General features: G+C 40.5%; 1 protein-coding gene across 1 annotated transcript in view; it reads right to left on the bottom strand.

Annotated features, from left to right (window-relative positions):
* The window catches only part of LOC124551100 (nuclear RNA export factor 1-like), a 137,933-nt gene that overhangs the window by 66,385 nt on the left and 52,048 nt on the right, over positions 1-19,500 (bottom strand). Inside the window, exon 9 of the mRNA XM_047126029.1 lies at positions 5,791-5,993. Within this exon, the coding sequence (XP_046981985.1) occupies positions 5,791-5,993 (203 nt within the window). The remainder of the gene's footprint in view (positions 1-5,790; positions 5,994-19,500) is intronic.

Here is a 19,500-nt window from a genome sequence, read left to right as displayed (position 1 = left end):
GTAACTGTTTGCATTTGCTCTTACAATAACTCTTTGTTTCCTTTCTGTCAAATGTGATTTGCAACTAGTTATCAGATTAGCCTAAAGGCTATGAGAAAAATGTTATACTTGGATTCAAAATTCCAACTGTATGAAATAGTGATGATGACAGTGACCTCCAACACAAAGGTTTGAAGATGACTCAAATGCACTAAATAGTGCTTACAAGTGACGAGGTACATTTTCACTTAAATGGGTCAGTTAACCCTTTCACTTATGTGGGCAAGTGTACATGTCCTGCTACACCATTCCCCAGGTGTTGTGGATGGACGTCTGAGTGCATCCTGAGCCACTGACCGCTTATTGCTGTGGACGATTTAGTTCATTATGTCCGTGAACAAAAAAGTTTTAAGTATTTATTGTAAAACGTGTATGCCTCATTGCATGCTATCATTTGCAACAAAATCTTGTTTCGATTTCTTGAATCGATTATGAGATACGATGATTGTTATGACGCCATGTTTGCTATCTGCAAGATGTGAGTGAGTGTGTGGCACCTGACTGTCCTTCAGACATAAAACCCAATAACTCAAGAACAAAATGAGATATCATTCTGCTCTCAATTTTAAATAATATTTCATATGTTACCCACGTTTCATTCACTATAATGTATGAGCTAAAATTAACCATACACAAGGAATCAACGTGGGTTTCGAAAATGACAATCGTGTGAAACCCAGCTCGCGCTATTCGTCCACGAGACTCAGAGGGCCATAGACACGGGTTCCCAGGTAGATGCCGTGTTTCTTGACTTCCGCAAGGCATTTGATACAGTTCCCCACAGTTGTTTAATGAACATATTTGATACAGTTCCCCACAGTTGTTTAATGAACAAAGTAAGAGCATATGGACTATCAGACCAATTGTGTGATTGGATTGAAGAGTTCCTAGATAACAGAACGCAGCACGTCATTCTCAATGGAGAGAAGTCTTCCGAAGTAAGAGTGATTTCAGGTGTGCCGCATGGGAGTGTCGTGGGACCGTTGCTATTCACTATATATATAAATGACCTTGTGGATAACATCAGAAGTTCACTGAGGCTTTTTGATGTTGATGCTGTAGTACATCGAGAGGTTGTAACGATGGAAAATTGTACTGAAATGCAGGAGGATCTGCAACAAATTGACGCATGGTGCAGGGAATGGCAATTGAATCTCAATGTAGACAAGTGTAATGTGCTGCGAATACACAGAAAGAAAGATCCTTTATCATTTAGCTACAATATAGCTGGTCAGCAACTGGAAGCAGTTAATTCCATAAATTATCTGGGAGTAGGCATTACGAGTGATTTAAAATGGAATGACCATATAAAATTAATTGTCGGTAAAGCAAATGCCAGACTGAGATTCATTGGAAGAATCCAAAGGAAATACGTTACAGTACACTTGTTCGCCCACTGCTTGAATACTGCTCAGCAGTATGGGATCCGTACCAGATAGGGTTGATAGAAGAGATAGAAAAGATCCAACAGAGAGCAGCGTGCTTCGTTACTGGATCATTTAGTAATCACGAAAGCGTTACGGAGATGACAGATAAACTCCAGTGGAAGACTCTGCGTGAGAGACGCTCAGTAGCTCGGTACGGGGTTTTGTTGAAGTTTTGAGAACATACCTTCACCGAGGAGCCAAGCAGTATATTGCTCCCTCCTACGTATATCTCGCGAAGAGACCGTGAGGATAAAATCAGAGTGATTAGAGCCCACACAGAGGCATACCGAAAATCTTTCTTTCCACAAACAATACGAGACTGGAATAGAAGGGAGAACCGCTAGAGGTACTCAAGGTACCCTACCCTCCGCCACACACCATCAGGTGGCTTACGGAGTATGGATGTAGATGTAGAAGTAGAAGTTTACACAATGTGTTCTTACCTCTGCAAACTCTTTAAAATTTTGTGCAATGTTTTACTTAATTTGATGCAGCACAGTAACTATGGCATGTAACAAAATGAAATTCTATCCTTTATCAAGTAAAGATATCAGATTCAATAAAGTGTAATCCACACATATTTACACTAAATTTAAGACACACACAATAATCTGGCACTTCCACCAATCCTGCACCCATATGTGCAAGGAATAGCTGGTCTAGCAAGAGTCTAGTGTAATGCACTTTATCGAGTAAACACTGTTAGCAACTGATGAATCTGTTAGTTAGCAACTGAAAGTAACAAGACATATTTTGTGCTCTTATTTCACCTAATCCTTTGTAAAACTCTCGCTAAATGGTGACACTTTATGTTATCATACTCTACTGCAGTCCTGTTCAGGATGCGGCTAGGTGAACAAGATTGCCCACAGTCGCTTGCCACATGGCGAGTGAGCACTTGAAGTAAAACAGGACAGTCAGGCGTCATTACATAGTCCAGCAGAAGGACAAACAGTCTATTGCCTCCAGCAGAATGACCACAGTTAGACGCCGTATAGACTAAGATATGAGTGTATATTCTCACACCGCAAGATTAAAGTGGAGAGTAACTCTTTTTAAATCGATGAAACGTAGCACGATGGTTGGGTTAGGAACTTCAAAGTGAAGATCAGACACAGTGGCGTCAATTTACAGCACGCCAATGCAGGATGCCTGTATTCTTATCATATACAATGGTTTCTTAAAGTGCTTCCAAGCTCGGAAAACAATGAAAAATTTAATTTAGAGTGATATTATAATACTTTCTGTGCAAGAAGTTATGACACTTGGAAGGCAAACAGCAAGAAGAAGAGGTGCAAAAATTAAAGGAAGTACTATTAAGCAATGTGGCTAAAGTAGGTTTTTAATTTTTTTTACTTTTTTTAATTTTTAATTTTATTTTATTTATTCATTTACTTTTTTTGGTGGGAGCACAGAAATAACCATTTGAATAATTTTTATCAACGTATTCATTATGAAAATATAGGTTGATTTTCAAGAGGAACACTTGACAAATGAACCTGCAGATCGAGTAAGTTACCATAGTGTTTTTCAGACTGATAAAGCATTGCTCAGTTCTGCTGATTTTCAGTTTGCATTGGTCATGTAGAAACTTACCTACAGTTAGGACTTACAGACCTATAGTGTAACAGATGTGTGGTTTCATAACAAAATTAAGCTTGCAGAGTTTCATAAGTATTTTCTTCAACATAAATTTACAAGTCTGCATACTTATGTGAGCAACCTTGTGCTGCACTGAAGAGAATGAAATCTATCTGCACTGACAGGCTTCAACTCAGAAGCTCGTCTCTGAATTTGCAGCGCTAAGACAGTGGTATCAAACACTGACAGTTTAGAGAAAACCAAAATATGAACAGGAGACATCCTGTGTTTAACATTTAAATCAAACTGTAATGAAATATACGTTCTGTCCTAAAATGGCATTCTTTGTGAGGCTGCTTCAGTTGTAAGAAATATCACGTTTCGTACTTAGCTGCCCTGTGTTCTCTGCTTCATCAAAATATGAGAAGAGGTGTTTGCATTTAATTGTCATTTCTCATTAATACAACTGTCTTACAGAATAAATTTACCACAAAACACATAAGTGAACTACTGTGAAGGGATACGTCTCCTCTCCATATAAAGTGACATTATTGGCCATAGGACTCATTGCAAAGCGTCATGTTCCGAACCCATCCTCCCCCTTACACCTCAGCCCACACTGCTCCTCTCCCCACCATACGTCGCCACGAGCCGGCCCAATGCTCACCACCGTGGCTTGAGTGCGAGCCGGCTCACACAAACAAATTGGTGAATGGGCCAGCTCTATTGCACTCTCGAGAGACATTTCCAGACTTAGCTTAAGTTTACTACAGTGGATAGAATTACTAATTCCAGAAACTACAAAAGTATCTTCATTACTATCAAAACATTTATGCTAAATGTCAATTAATGGTGCATCAAATCATAACAGAGAGATACAGAAACAGAGTGAAGGTTCAGCCACTCTTTTGATTCCTATTTCATTTACGCAGTGCAACATGAATATCATGTAGTTATTAGTACAACTCCCTTAGGCTCACCTAGTTGCAAACCTCATAGAAGCCACAAACACCACACATTTGTTACATGCAGTAAACCAGCATTTCCAGTAACAGCCTTAAAGACCAGCTACTACCAGTCTGAAAAACATCACTGGACATTATACTGAGGTGATAAACGTCATGAAACACCTCCTAATATCATGTCAGACCTCGTTTGTCCAGTGTAGTGCAGCAACTCGACATGGCGTGGGCTCAACAAGTTGTTGGAAGCCCCTGCAGAAATAATGAGCCATACTGCCTCTATAGCCGTCCACAATTGTGCAACTGATGCTGGTGCAGGATTTTTTTGCAAAAACTGACGACTCGACTATGTCTCATAAATGTTCAAACAATGGAAAATCCAGAATGGAATGTAACAATGTCTCACAAATGTTCAGTAGTATTCATGCTGGGTGATCTGGGTGGCCTAATCATTCACTCAAATTGTCCAGAATATTCTTGAAATGAAACGCGAACAACGTGGCGCGGTGATATTGTACATTGTCGTTCTTAAAGTTCCATTGTTGTTTGGGAATGTGAAGCCCAGGAATGACTGAATGATTGAATCAATTAGACCAGAGGACCCAGTCCATTTAATGTAAACACAGGCCCCCACTATTATGGAGCCACACCAGCTCATACAGTGCCTTGTCGACAAATTGAGTCCACTGCTTCACTCGATCTGCACCTCACTTGAACCCTACCGTCAACACTTATCGACTGAAATTAGGACTTACCTGACTGGGCCACGGTTTTCTAGTCACCTAAGGTCCCACCAATATGGTCACAAACCCAGGAGAGGCACTGCAGGTGATGTCGTGCTGTCAGCAAAGGCACGCATGTCAATCGTCTGCTGCCGTAGCTCACTAATGCCACATTTTGCCGCACTGTACTAATGGACACGCTCTTCACGCGTCCTACATTGATTTCTGCAGTTATTTCATGCAGTGTCGCTTGCCTGTTGGCGTTGAAAACTCTATGGAAATGCCATTGCTCTCGGCTGTCAGCCACTGGGTTGTTCGTGGTGAGAGGTACTGCCTGAGATTTGGTAATCTTGGCACTCTTTGGAAACTGCAGATCTTGCTGTTGAATTCCCTAACTATTTCCCACACATCTAGCTCCAACTACGATTCTGCGTTCCAAGTCTGTAAATTCCTGTCGTGTGGCCATAATCACGTAGGGAACCTTTTCACACGAAATGCCCAAGTACAAATGACATCTTCTCCAATGCAGTACCTCGTGTATGAGATACTAATGCCATCTGTATATGTGCATATTGCTATCCCATGACTTTCATCACCTGAGCGTAAAAGTTACTTGGTTGTCATTTTTTAAATAGATGTGGAAAATTTTTTAAATTCTTCGTAATATTTTAAATTTTGTACTGCCATACTGACATATATATTTTAATGCACAAATATCATTCAGGTTACCTAGAAATCCAAATCCTTAGCTAGAAGCCCCAGTCGCAGCTTCTGTTTAGTCTCTAAGGATGGAATGTTAAACCTTATTCTCCCTCTTCCCCAGTCTGACTGCCACGCTGGTAAAATGTCATTCTGTGTATGTGTTTCAGTTCTGAAGGACGTTAGCATGATGTTTCCAATCTTGTACATGTGGCTGCCGATGGCACAATGTCACAACTAAATGGTGTGTGTTTACTGTCACAGCTAAATGGTGTGTGTTTACTCTTTCCATTACTTTGTATTCCAACCATGATATTTCAATACCACATTAAAAACTACTAAAACTCTGTACACACTTGCCTTGTTGTCAGTCACATCAATTACTTTTATTGACTTCCATTTGCTGTTTTTGACAAAGAGACCGGCGAGATGCTTCAGCGACAACAGGTTGTTTCCTGCCAGACTGAGGCTGACGAGGTTCGGGGCCATTTCCTGTGCCATTTTCAGCAACTGCTGCTGTAAATGAGAGGTATCTGATGGGTCGTACATCACTTGCTGAAATTCTAAAACAAGTAGAGAAACAACAATTAATGCAAAAAAGGTATGTAAAGAAGTTTATTATTGTACAAAAACAATAAAAGAAATAAATTGCAAGCACCTTTTTAATAATCTTTTAAATTGTCAATAATATTAAATGGGCTTAGCACTTTTAATTCACCTTCAGTCGTAATGCATACATTTAATGGCAAAACCATATGATGCCGAGTCATCAGGACGTGTAAAGGCAATATCTTTTATCAGTTAGTGAACTTTACAATACAGCTAACACAAAGGAAGGGCTACAGCAGTGATCACAATTCTATTGTAGCATCAGAGAGTAAAAAAAAGGTAGGATAGTAGAACATTATACACCGAGGTGACAAAAGTCACAGGACAGCAATACACATATATACAGATGGCGATAGTATCATGTACACGACATATAAAAGGGCAATGCTTTGGCGGAACTGTAATTCGTGCTCAGGTGATTCACATGAAAGAAAGGATGGACGATGGTGTTTAATGCCGACATTGAGGTCATCAGAGATGGAGCATTAGCTCGGACTGTGTCAAGGATCGGGCAGGAAATCGGCCGTGCCCTTTCTGAGAACCATCCCGGCATTTTCGTGGAGTGATTCAGGGAAATCACAGAAAACCTAAATCTGGATTGCTGGATACAGATTTGAACCATTGTCCTTCCCAATGCAAGTCCAGTGTGTTTCATGCAATAAGGTTTCCGAAGTCGTTATGGCCACACAACGGAAATTAACAGACTTTGGACCAAGAATGAGTAGTTGGAGCTAGACGCATGGAACATTCCATTTCAGAAAACATTAGGGAATTCAATATTCCAAGATGAACAGTGTCAAAAGTGTGCTGAGAATACCATATTCCAGGCATTCCTATCACCACAGAAACCGCAGTAGCTGACGGCCTTCACTTAACAACTGAGAGCAGCAGTACTTCGTAGAGTTGTCAGTTCTCACAGAAAAGTAACACTGTGTGAAATAAGCGCAGAAATCAAAGTGGGATGTACAACAGATGCATCCGTTAGGACAATGCAGCGAAATTTGGCGTTCATGGGTATGGCAGCAGATGATCGACATAAGTGGCTTTGCTAACAGCACAGCATCACCTGCAGTGCCTCACCTGGGCTCATGACCACATCGATTGGACCCTAGACGACTGGAAAACTGTGGCCTGGTCAGATGAGCCCCATTGCAGCTGGTAAGAGCTGATGGTAAGGTTTGAGTGTGGCACAAACCCCATGAAGCCATGGACCCAAGTTCAACAAGGCACTGTGCTATCTGGTGGTGGCATCATAATAGTATAGGCTGTGTTTCCATGAAATGGACTGGGTCCTCTGGTCCAATGGAACCGACTATAGACTGGAAATGATTATTTCCCACTACTTGGAGCCCATTTGCAACTATTCATGGACTTCATGTTCCCAACGCAATAAGGCTGAATATTTCTGCAGGGGACTTTCAACAACTTGTTGACTTCACACCATGCTGAGTTGTTGAACTGCACTGGGGAAGAGGTGGTGTGACATGATATTAGAAGATATCACATGAATTTTGTCAGCTCAGTGTATCTACTTAGCAGTTGTTAAACACTATTTGATATGTGTCAAAGCAAGAATAGTTACAGAACAAATGCACGGTTGTAAAGAATGCATGGCTAGTAAAAATCTAGACATCATATACAGGAAAACTGGAGAGACCTTTGAAAAAAAGAGCAGCATATGTACAAATATTAAGAGCTCAGGTGGCAAGCTAGAATTAAGCAAAGAAGGGTATGCTGAAAGGTGAACTGAATACTGCAGCAAGCTGTGGCACATGCAAAGTGGAATAACAGTCAGCTTGGCTAGCTAGCATGCTGTGAGTCACCGATTCATATCTGCACACTCAAATTTATTTATCATTTAGTATTTCTAGAAGTTTCTCAATTTGTTTTGGTATACATATTTTGGATTATTTGATGTTTTTTAACACAGCTGCACTCTCCTTCTACAAGTTCTGCTCTGTCTATATATCGGTGTCCATAATAAACGTGCTTTCAGTGCTATGTGTTATACTTCACTGTTATACTTCACTGATGACACTGCTTTTGATCCCAGTTACAACATGATATTGTCTGGTGGAGATGCCAGGTACTCCAAAACATCTGTATCACTGTGGCTCAAATGAGGTATCATGAATGTAATCTTCCACTTGATTGATGAAGTCTTCCTTTTGTAAGGTGTGCGACTATCTAGACTTGGCTTGTAGTAAGTCCACGGAAATGTCTTGATAGCTAAAAAGACGTTTCCATGAAATTACTACATGCCATAAACATCATCTGCACAGGCAGGAATCAGAATACAAACAGTACATTGTTCTTGAGGTCCATATATTCAGGAGACCCATGGACTGCAAAACTGCAGTAAGTCAGCTGCACATCAGGCATCCATCAGTGCTTTCCAGAGATACTGGTCAGGACCCTATGAACTGCTGAAAGGATTCGACTGAGCAATCAAATACAACAGGCAGGATGACATGTTTTGTTTGCTAAATTGGTACTTTTGCTCAGTTGGGAAAGCCAGGCAGAGATTCGAAAACAACAAAGAAGAGCTCAATAGCTCGGATGAATTCCAGGCTGAATGACTTCAAAAATTTGGACAATCACAAGCAATTCATAATAGAAACAGCCAAAGTTCCAAGATACACTTTTCATTTGATTGATGATTGATTGATGAACCCATTTTCAAATGATCCAGGCAGATGAAATAGTATTTTCCAAAACAGCATACAAAACCATGTCAAGATTATACATATACAAGGTCTCTCAGAAAAGTATCCAACCTTTTTTTAATTTTATTTTGCAAATACCTGACAGTCTGAATCTAGCACACTTGCATGAGCCAACCCTCAACACTTGCATGATGACAGTGCAGAGTTTAGGCCTGAGGTTGTATGCTGTGGCTTGTAAACATCTTAATATGCTCACATGAATATTTCTCAAGTGAATTTTCTGCATACAAGGTATTTTGTAATATTATTTGTTACATTCTTGTTCTGATACACATTCAGATAACACTGAAGGTTGCAGTTCTTTCACATTAGTAAATTGGGAGACGACTATATCTTCAAATGAAAATATTGTTCTCACTGACCACAACAACGCAAATGAAAATATTGTTCTCACTGACCACAACAACGCAAATGAAAACGAAAGAGTCAATGTTTAAACTGAACTGGTAAGAATGATAATGTACTAAAATAATGCACTAACTTAACTATGACAGCACAACATTGCGTATTTTGAGCAAAAAAATAATGTTTAATTACAGGTAGATGCAACATGTAGGCCAGGATCCCATTATAGTTTCATAATCGCATCAAAAAAAAGTTCTCGATGTGACATACTGATTTTATAAAAGATTAGAATGCCCCCAATCACGAATGTAAAATCAAAGTACAGCGCTGCTTGTGGAACCTGAAATAAGAATGGAGACACTGAAAGTAGATAAAGAAATTATAGAACTGTATCTAAAAGAAATGAAATGAAAGGCTTCGAAACTGACAGTTTGTAAATTCATCTCAATTTTCTGTTTTTTTTTGTAAATATATTGTGAATAAGTTTGGAATCATTGCTTTGTGGCCCCTGTTAGCTTCAATTTCTGGTGGCACTGGAATTGCTTCATAGACATCTACATCAACATACACACTCCGCAATCCACCATACGGTGCGTGGCGGAGGGTACCTCGTACCACAACTAGCATCTTCTCTCCCTGTTCCACTTCCAAACAGAACGAGGGAAAAATGACTGCCTATATGCCTCTGTACGAGCCCTAATCTCTCTTATCTTACCTTTGTGGTCTTTCCGTGAAATATAAGTTGGCGGCAGTAAAATTGTACTGCAGTCAGCCTCAAATGCTGGTTTTCTAAATTTTCTCAGTAGTGATTCACAAAAAGAATGCCTCCTTTCCTCCAGAGACTCCCACCCGAGTTCCTGAAGCATTTCCGTAACACTTGCATGATGATCAAACCTACCAGTAACAAATCGAGAAGCCCGCCTCTGAACTGCTTCTATGTCCTCCCTCAATTCGACCTGATAAGGATGCCAAACGCTTGAGCAGTACTCAAGAATAGGTCGTATTATTGTTTTATAAGCAATCTCCTTTACAGATGAACCACATCGTCCCAAAATTCTACCAATGAACCGAAGACGACTATTCACCTTCCCCACAACTGCCATTATATGTTTGTCCCACTTCATATCGCTCTGCAATGTTACGCCCAAATATGTAATCAACGTGACGGTGTCAAGCGCTACACTACTAATGGAGTATTCAAACATTACAGGATTCTTTTTCCTATTCATCTGCAATAATTTACATTTATCTATATTTAGAGTTAGCTGCCATTCTTTACACCAATCACAAATCCTGTCCAAGTCATTTTGTATCCTCCTACAGTCACTCAACGACGACACCTTCCCGTACACCACAGCAGCATCAGCAAACAGCCGCACATTGCTATCCACCCTATCCAAAAGATCATTTATGTAGATAGAAAACAACAGCGGACCTACCACACTTCCCTGGGGCACTCCAGATGATACCCTCACCTCCAATGAACACTCACCATTGAGGACAACTACTGGGTTCTATTACTTAAGAAGTCCTCGAGCCACTCACATATTTGGGAACCAATCCCATATGCTCATACCTTAGTTAGGAGTCTGCAGTGGGGCACCGAGCCAAACGCTTTCCAGAAGTCAAGGAATATGTCATCCATCTGATACCCTTCATCCAAGGTTCACAAGAGATCAGATTTTCATCCTGAAGTCATAAGCGGTGCTTTGCATACATTTTAATACACTCGGATTAATGTTTTGAGCTGAATTTGTTGTGTGAAATGTAGTTTGTAATATTGTTTGCGACGTTCTTTTTCTGATACAGTGTTATACAACCAGGAAAAAGAGAAATAAAACTAAAAGAATATCTGGCTTTCAAACTGATAATTTGCAAATTTATTTTGATTTTCTTATCTTTTTACAAAAATACATGGTTCATAAATGCTGCCCTCACTGCACTGTGACCCCTGCTAGCTTAATTTTCTGTAGGTACTGGAATCTCTTTGTACACTTTTCTCCCAACAAATACACTGTCATCTCAGGCTCCTCATCTGAAGCACTGACAGTTAAATTGTGCAACAAAAATGTTGCAATGATAATAACTGCCACACGATTTACTCATAGTCTAAGCCCTAAACGTAAACAGGGAAATCTTACTTTGACACTCCAAACATTCTTTCAACTGCTGATCTGGTTTTCTTGTGGGCTCGATTACAAGTTGGCTCAGCTGCCATTTCTCCACAAAGTACCGGCATCAACAGATACCTGCAACACTGACAGTAACTGTCTCCTAGAAGTACGCCTTCTGGATTTTCTCCTGTTTCCGTCTCAGCACATGTACACACACTTTTCTAAAAATATTGCTGGTGAAGGCAGATCCTGGCCATCCAGCAACAATATTGAAACATCGCATCACAGTATCTGAGGCCACTAGCACATTTAACGAAAACCACCCGTATCGATTCCAAAATATCTCTGCACTTCCACCACCAGGAGACATGATGGGGATAAAAGCACCAGAAAATTACGCCTTTTCATAAAAATCATGCTGTGTTTTTCTCATATTATTTTCATTAGTTCACATTTTGATGAATTCTTTCTTCACTGAGGCAATGTAGACCAATACCTTGTGCACACCTCTGCAAGCAGTTGCTACAGCTATACTAAACATAGAACAAACCACCATCTAAAAGCTTACGATAGCATGAAGTCTAAATGCATAGCAGCATGCACATTGGACTCAGTGGCTGGTTTCTTTTGGTTGATTTCAGCAAATACTCTCTCACCCTCAGTTCTAACTGCTGCACAATATTTTTGTCCAAGAGAAACCTCAGCTTACACGATTTCTCATTTAACTCCAAGAATAGGTCTGCTCTTTCACGGAATACGTGGGGAGCTTGTTGGATCTCATCGTAGCCACATTCAGTAGACTCGTCAGAATACTCGGGTATCTGTAAAGTAAATGAAAGTAAACAATGTAATTCGCATCACTTAAGGTTCCTGTACCTAGAATGCTGCCCATTACACTCGCCCAGAGTGCTCAAAAAATGGAAATTACGGTATGATTTCAAAATGTAGTGGTGTTATAATTTCCTTTATGATCTGTAGAAAAAATAGTATTTAAGAGAGAGAGAGAGAGAGAGAGAGAAAGAGAGAGAGAATTGAGTTGGGTTTGAACCTCAGATCTTCTGCACTAGATGCTAAAACGGAACCACTGAGCCATCGATTCATTTTCAGAAACACTCCTTGATAAATATTATGTTACCAAATGAGCTACTGATGCTTGCCTATGTCATATTCATAAATGTGTGTGCAGTTCTCATATCAGTTTAAGCACGTGTTTGGTAGTTAAGAATTTAAAACAAATTGTTGGTTACTGCTACTCAAAATGGGAGAGCACATTTGTAAGAGATGTTAAATCATTGTTGGCTCCTCTGAATATCCACATACTTACCTGTTCACTGCAAATATTTTGAATATTCCTTCCTTACTATGACACTTAGGTGTCTATAAAACGCCATTCAACTAATGACACACATTAAAAGTCGTCTCCTAAGAATTGTTATGAGCTCAATTAATGTCTGCACTCATTACAACATAGCCAATAATGTGTGTGTGTGTGTGTGTGTGTGTGCGCGAGTGTATACCCGTCCTTTTTTCCCCCTAAGGTAAGTCTTTCCGCTCCCGGGATTGGAATGACTCCTTACCCTCTCCCTTAAAACCCACATCCTTTCGTCTTTCCCTCTCCTTCCCTCTTTCCTGATGAGGCAACAGTTTGTTGCGAAAGCTTGAATTTTGTGTGTATGTTTGTGTGTCTATCGACCTGCCAGCGCTTTCGTTCGGTAAGTCACCTCATCTTTGTTTTTACATATAATTTTTCCCACGTGGAATGTTTCCCTCTATTTTTTTATATATATATATATATATATATATATATATATATATATATATATATATATAATGGAAGGAAACATTCCAATGTTTGTGTTTGTTTGTGTGTCTATCGACCTGCCAGCGTTTTTGTTCGGTAAGTCACCTCATCTATATATATATATATCATCAGCAGTGTGGAAGTGGCACATTTACATACACTGAAGACCCAAAGAAACTGGTACACCAACATCATATCGTGTAGGACCTTGCGAGCATGCAGAAGTGCCGCAACACAACGTGGCATGGACTCGACTAATGTCTGAAGTAGTGAAGGAGGGAATTGACACCATGAATCCTGCAGGGCTGTCCATAAATCTGTAAGAGTATACTGGGGATGAAGATCTCTCCCGAACAGCATGTTGCGAGGCATCCCAGATATGCTCAATGATGTTCATGTCCGGGGAGTTTGGCAGTCAGCAGAAGTGTTTAAACTCAGAAGAGTGTTCCTGAAGCCACTCTGTAGCAATTCTGGACATGTGGGATGTCGCACTGCCCTGCTGGAATTGCCCAAGTCCATCAGAATGAACAATGGACACGAATGGATGCATGTGATCAGACAAGATGGTTACGTACGTGTTACCTGTTAAGAGTCGTTGACATATCAGGGATTCCATGTCACTCCAACTGCACATGTCCCACACAATTACAGAGCCTCCACCAGTGTGAACAGTCCCCCGCTGTCATGCCGGGTCCATGGATTCATGAGGTTGTATTCATACCCACACACGTCCATCTGCTTGATACAATTTGAAATGAGACTCATCTGACCAGGCAACATGTTTCCAGTCATCAACAAACCAATGTCAGTGTTGACGGGTCCAGGCGGGGCGTAAAGCTTTGTGTCACGCAGTCATCAAGTGTACACAAGTGGGCCTTCAGCTCCAAAAGCCCATATCAATAATGTTTTGTTGAACTGTTGACATGCTGATGCTACTTAATGGCCCAGCATTGAAATCTGTAGCAATTTGCGGAAAGATTGCACTTCTGTCACATTGAGCAATTCTCTTCAGTCATCGTCAGCCCCGTTCTTGCAGGATTTTTTTCTGGCCACAGCACATGACGGAGATTTGATATTTTATCGGATTCCTGATATTCAACATACACTTGTGAAATTGTCGTACGGAAAAATCTCCACTTCATCACTACCTCGGAGATGCTGTGTCCCATCGCTCGTGCGCAAGCTATAACACCGCATTCAAACTCACAACAAATATTAATAACCTGACATTGTAGCAGCAGTAATTGATCTAACAACAGAACCAGACACTTGTTGTGTTATGTAGGCACTGCCGACCACAGCGCCTTATTCTGCCTGTTTGCATATCTCTGTATTTGAATACGCATACCCATGCCAGTTTCTTTGGCCCTTCAGTGAATTTACTTACTATACTCTGTGTTAATAGCTAATTATTATTCATTTCAATTGCTGTTTTCTAAAAACAAAGCACTGTTTTGTAATGTAACTATACTGTAAATTGGCGTTTACAGTTGAACCCGACTTTAAACTGTGAATTTTTACCAGTCAAATATGATCCTACATCACGGCGGTATAGTTCTAGATAACGTTTATACAACACAGATTTCTGGGTTGAGCTTGATTTGACGTTATTTTCTGTCTTAATCTAAAGTTAAATGCTTTATAGAATCAGGTCTAAGAGTACAAAGTTATGACATTTGAAATGCGTAACACTACATCAAGTGTTGAGCGTATGATGGACAACCTGCTTCAACACAGTAACACTTTGAGGTCTGGTTGATACTGCTTATTTTCACAGTTTTTCTGAATTTTGTGTAGCAGGTCCTACTGCACAGAACTTAGATCAGTTTTAATCATTTTTTTTTTTAATGGATCTTTTTCCTGTGAAATGCTGCAAAGAATACATTTATATTAAAGACAATTTTTTTATATATATCTAAAAACACATATGATGTGACTTACCGAACGAAAGTGCTGGCAGGTCGATAGATACACAAACATACACATGAAATTCAAGCTTTCGCAACAAACTGTTGCCTCATCAGGAAAGAGGGAAGGAGAGGGAAAGACGAAAGGATGTGGGTTTTAAGGGAGAGGGTAAGGAGTCATTCCAATCCCGGGAGCAGAAAGACTTACCTTAGGGGGAAAAAAGGACAGGTATACACACGCGCACGCGCGCGCGAGTTCGACACAGACACAAGCAGACATTTGTAAAGGCAAAGAGTTTGGGCAGAGATGTCAGTCGAGGCAGAAGTACAGAGGCAAAGATGTTGTTGAAAGCCAGGTGAGGTATGAGCAGCGGCAAATTGAAATTAGCAGAGATTGAGGCCTGGCGGGTAACGAGAAGAGAGGATATACTGAAGGGCAAGTTCCCATCTCCGGAGTTCTGACAGGTTGGTGTTAGTGGGAAGTATCCAGATAACCCGGATGGTGTAACACTGTGCCAAGATGTGCTGGCCGTGCACCAAGGCATGTTTAGCCACAGGGTGATCCTCATTACCAACAAACACTGTCTGCCTGTGTCCATTCATGCGAATGTACAGTTTGTTGCTGGTCATTCCCACATAGAATGCATCACAGTGTAGGCAGGTCAGTTGGTAAATCACGCGGGTGCTTTCATACGTGGCTCTGCCTTTGATCGTGTACACCTTCCGGGTTACAGGACTGGAGTAGGTGGTGGTGGGAGGGTGCATGGGACAGGTTTTACACCGGGGGTGGTTACAAGGGTAGGAGCCAGAGGGTAGGGAAGGTGGTTTGGGGATTTCATAGGGATGAACTAACAGGTTACGAAGGTTAGGTGGACAGCGGAAAGACACTCTTAGTGGAGAGGGGAGGATTTCATGAGGATGGATCTCATTTCAGGGCAGGATTTGAGGAAGTCGTATCCCTGCTGGAGAGCCACATTCAGAGTCTGATCCAGTCCCGGAAAGTATCCTGTCACAAGTGTGGCACTTTTGGGGTTCATCTGTGGGAGGTTCTGGGTTTGAGGAGATGAGGAAGTGGCTCTGGTTATTTGCTTCTGTACCAGCTCGGGAGGGTAGTTGCGGGATGCGAAAGCTGTTTTCAGGTTGTTGGTGTAATGGTTCAGGGATTCCGGACTGGAGCAGATTCGTTTGCCACAAAGACCTAGGCTGTAGGGAAGGGACCGTTTGATGTGGAATGGGTGGCAGCTGTCATAATGGAGGTACTGTTGCTTGTTGGTGGGTTTGATGTGGACGGACGTGTGAAGCTGGCCATTGGACAGGTGGAGGTCAACGTCAAGGAAAGTGGCATGGGATTTGGAGTAGGACCGGGTGAATCTGATAGAACCAAAGGAGTTGAGGTTGGAGAGGAAATTCTGGAGTTCTTCTTCACTGTGAGTCCAGATCATGAAGATGTCATCAATAAATCTGTACCAAACTTTGGGTTGGCAGGCCTGGGTAACCAAGAAGGCTTCCTCTAAGCGACCCATGAATAGGTTGGCGTACGAGGGGGCCATCCTGGTGCCCATGGCTATTCCCTTTAATTGTTGGTATGTCTGGCCTTCGAAAGTGAAGAAGTTGTGGGTCAGGATGAAGCTGGCTAAGGTAATGAGGAAAGAGGTTTTTGGTAGGGTGGCAGGTGATCGGCGTGAAAGGAAGTGCTCCATCGCAGCGAGGCCCTGGACGTGCGGAATCCCTAAGGTAAGTCTTTCCGCTCCCGGGATTGGAATGACTCCTTACCCTCTCCCTTAAAACCCACATCCTTTCGTCTTTCCCTCTCCTTCCCTCTTTCCTGATGAGGCAACAATTTGTTGCGAAAGCTTGAATTTCATGTGTATGTTTGTGTTTGTTAGTGTGTCTATCGACCTACCAGCACTTTCGTTCGGTAAGTCACATCATCTGTGTTTTTAGATATATTTTTCCCACATGGAATGTTTCCCTCTATTATAGACAATTTTTTTATATTTAAATGAAATGTGTTTTTTCACTTTTTGTCTTAATTTCCCTAATGGAGAAAAGATAAGAATTTGTTGGTACTAAAATTAAAACTGTTTGAAAATATGGTTTCCTCTACTGGAAATTACTTAGTTACATTTGCTTTATTGTGAAAAAAATTTGAAGCATTCTGGAAAACAAAGTCCTACATCACATTCTTCACAACAGCACCTGGTATCTCTCCTTGACACTTTGCCAGATATTGCCTTGCTTCTTTCTGTACTATCTTACATCTCGTCCGAAATTATTCTGACTTTTCTGAAGCTGGTGTCAACTTAGGAAAATATCCGAGTCTATTTACAGGTAATGCCAAATTTCCGGGGGTACTCTCGGGGACACATCCCCTTTAACTTTTTGAAAAGAATCTACATTTTATTTATATTAAAAGGCAGAAAAACCACACATCAATGGCACTATTACCAAACGCAGGTAATGACACCAGATTTCATCTACATCTCGGGTATTTATAAATGGTATGTTCATATCCTTTTTGAAACATGACTAGAACAATGACCTGCATTATATTGAAATTGCATGACGTGAAATATTAAAAGCAACAGAAATAATAGTCTCATGTTGTCAGATTTTAAAATACATTTTGAGAAGACTTGGTTTCACTGTTAACAGTGATGTCCCATTATTGTTTATTCAAGTCTGTATTCAGTATTGAAGAGATTAAAATAAAGTGTGGAATTCTACTAGAGTTTTGCAATCAAAATGAATAGTAATATTATTCATTATTTCTCATATCCCAGTGAATAAAAGGATGAAGTTGTTGAGGGTGGTGATGAAGATGGCAGAGATGCTGAAAGAAAGCGAAGAGTGGAAATGAAACTGTGTGTGATGAAAATGTGCCATTCACGTGTGGGCCTACTTCGGTAAACAGTGTTGACCGTGCATGCTACAATTTTCTACAACAATAATGTGTAAACATTAGATATTGGCAGAGGGTCTCTCAGAGTACCATTTAAAATTTCTTCCAGAAAATCAGCACTGTTACAGGTGAACTGTTTTCAATGAAAGTTGACTCAACCAGCCCACCTTGTTCACCAAAGCCTCTGCCAAATCTGGAAATGAACTCAATAAGATGTTTATCAATAGGTCTCGAATTTTATATGAAGCATACAAATTTACAAACATAACAATGATAAGGTGGAGAAAAAACTTTCTTCCGCAACTTTCTTTGTGTACTCTCGAAATAGTAGCACCCAATTAGCTGGCTTGCTGTGGCCCACACTATTCTTGTTTTTACTATAATCCAAAATATAATCAAGTTTCACCATCTTTAAAATTTCTAACTTCATTCTGACACTGATTTTAGATACTGTATTTTGTATTCTGTTGTCAAAGTAAGTACATGCTTAGTGTCTTTCCATTTCACAAACAGAAAATGATCTCATCTAAGAAACAAAAGTTCAATTTTTTCAGTCTCTGGGGTACTAGATCTTTAGCTAGTCCTCTTCTATTTTTCATTACTGTACCACCCACTGCCTTAGTTTTGTTCTTTCATGATGGTTGAGCAAATCAGGTTTACCGTAAAAACCATCCATGTATAGAACATGAACTCTAGGACAGAAACTTTCACGCAGTCTGTTTACTGCATACAAAATGCTGTTATTAGCATTTGCCTGACTACCAGAACAGAAAAGAAAAGAAAAAATGACAATACCAGAATATATATCTCACATATCAAAATTTATCCACTTTCACATAACATAAAAAGAGATTATGCCACAGTTGTTAAAAACTAGGAGAGACAGAGTAAGGAATGATTATGTAAGGAGAGACCTGCAGGTGACGTTGACTGCAGAGAGGAGAGGATGGGTGCTTTGAGATTGAAGTGGTTCGGTCATGTGAAGCCCGACTCGAACTCCACGCCAGTATTTGGAGATGGAGGTACCAGGAAGAAGACCAATTGGGCGGCCTAGAAAGAGATGGACAGACCAGATTAAGGAAGATCTCACGAGGAGAGGAGTAACATGGGATATAGTGGAGAGGGAAAAGCTATACCAGGAGAGAACCCAATGGAGGTGTATCATTCATCAAGTTCCTACTCGGCTTGCTGGAAGGAAATCCCGATGATGATGATGATGATCATGATGATGATGACGAAGATGATGATGATGATGATGAATAATTGTTTTCATATTGGGGTGTGTCTCTGGTTTTACCATCTTCAGCACTTCATCAAAAACATAGGTGAAATAAATCAAACACAGAAGAGTTCTGGTCAATCTGAATTTAAATTTCACACGATTCTTCAGAAACTGGAAGCTGTGTAGCAGGTGTGTCATCATCTGTCCACTGCCCAGCTGAAAGAGGTAGACTGATCAGTCGAGACAGAGGGATCTCTGGTTTAACATCAATACTGGCAGCTTCATATTGAGGGCTTGTTGGCACTTCATCATTAGACATGCCATCTACTTCTATAGAATAAATTATAAAAATTAGCTTCGCAGTGTACAATAGACAATACGTATACTTACAAAAAAAAGGCGGCGAAATAAATAGATTATCATAACTGCTTTCGAAGCTATTGG

The sequence above is a fragment of the Schistocerca americana genome, chromosome 9 (assembly GCF_021461395.2).
Source record: "Schistocerca americana isolate TAMUIC-IGC-003095 chromosome 9, iqSchAmer2.1, whole genome shotgun sequence".
Taxonomy (NCBI): Eukaryota; Metazoa; Arthropoda; class Insecta; order Orthoptera; family Acrididae; genus Schistocerca; species Schistocerca americana.
Note: the sequence above shows the minus strand (reverse complement) of the source record. Positions and strands in the feature narration are given on the sequence as shown.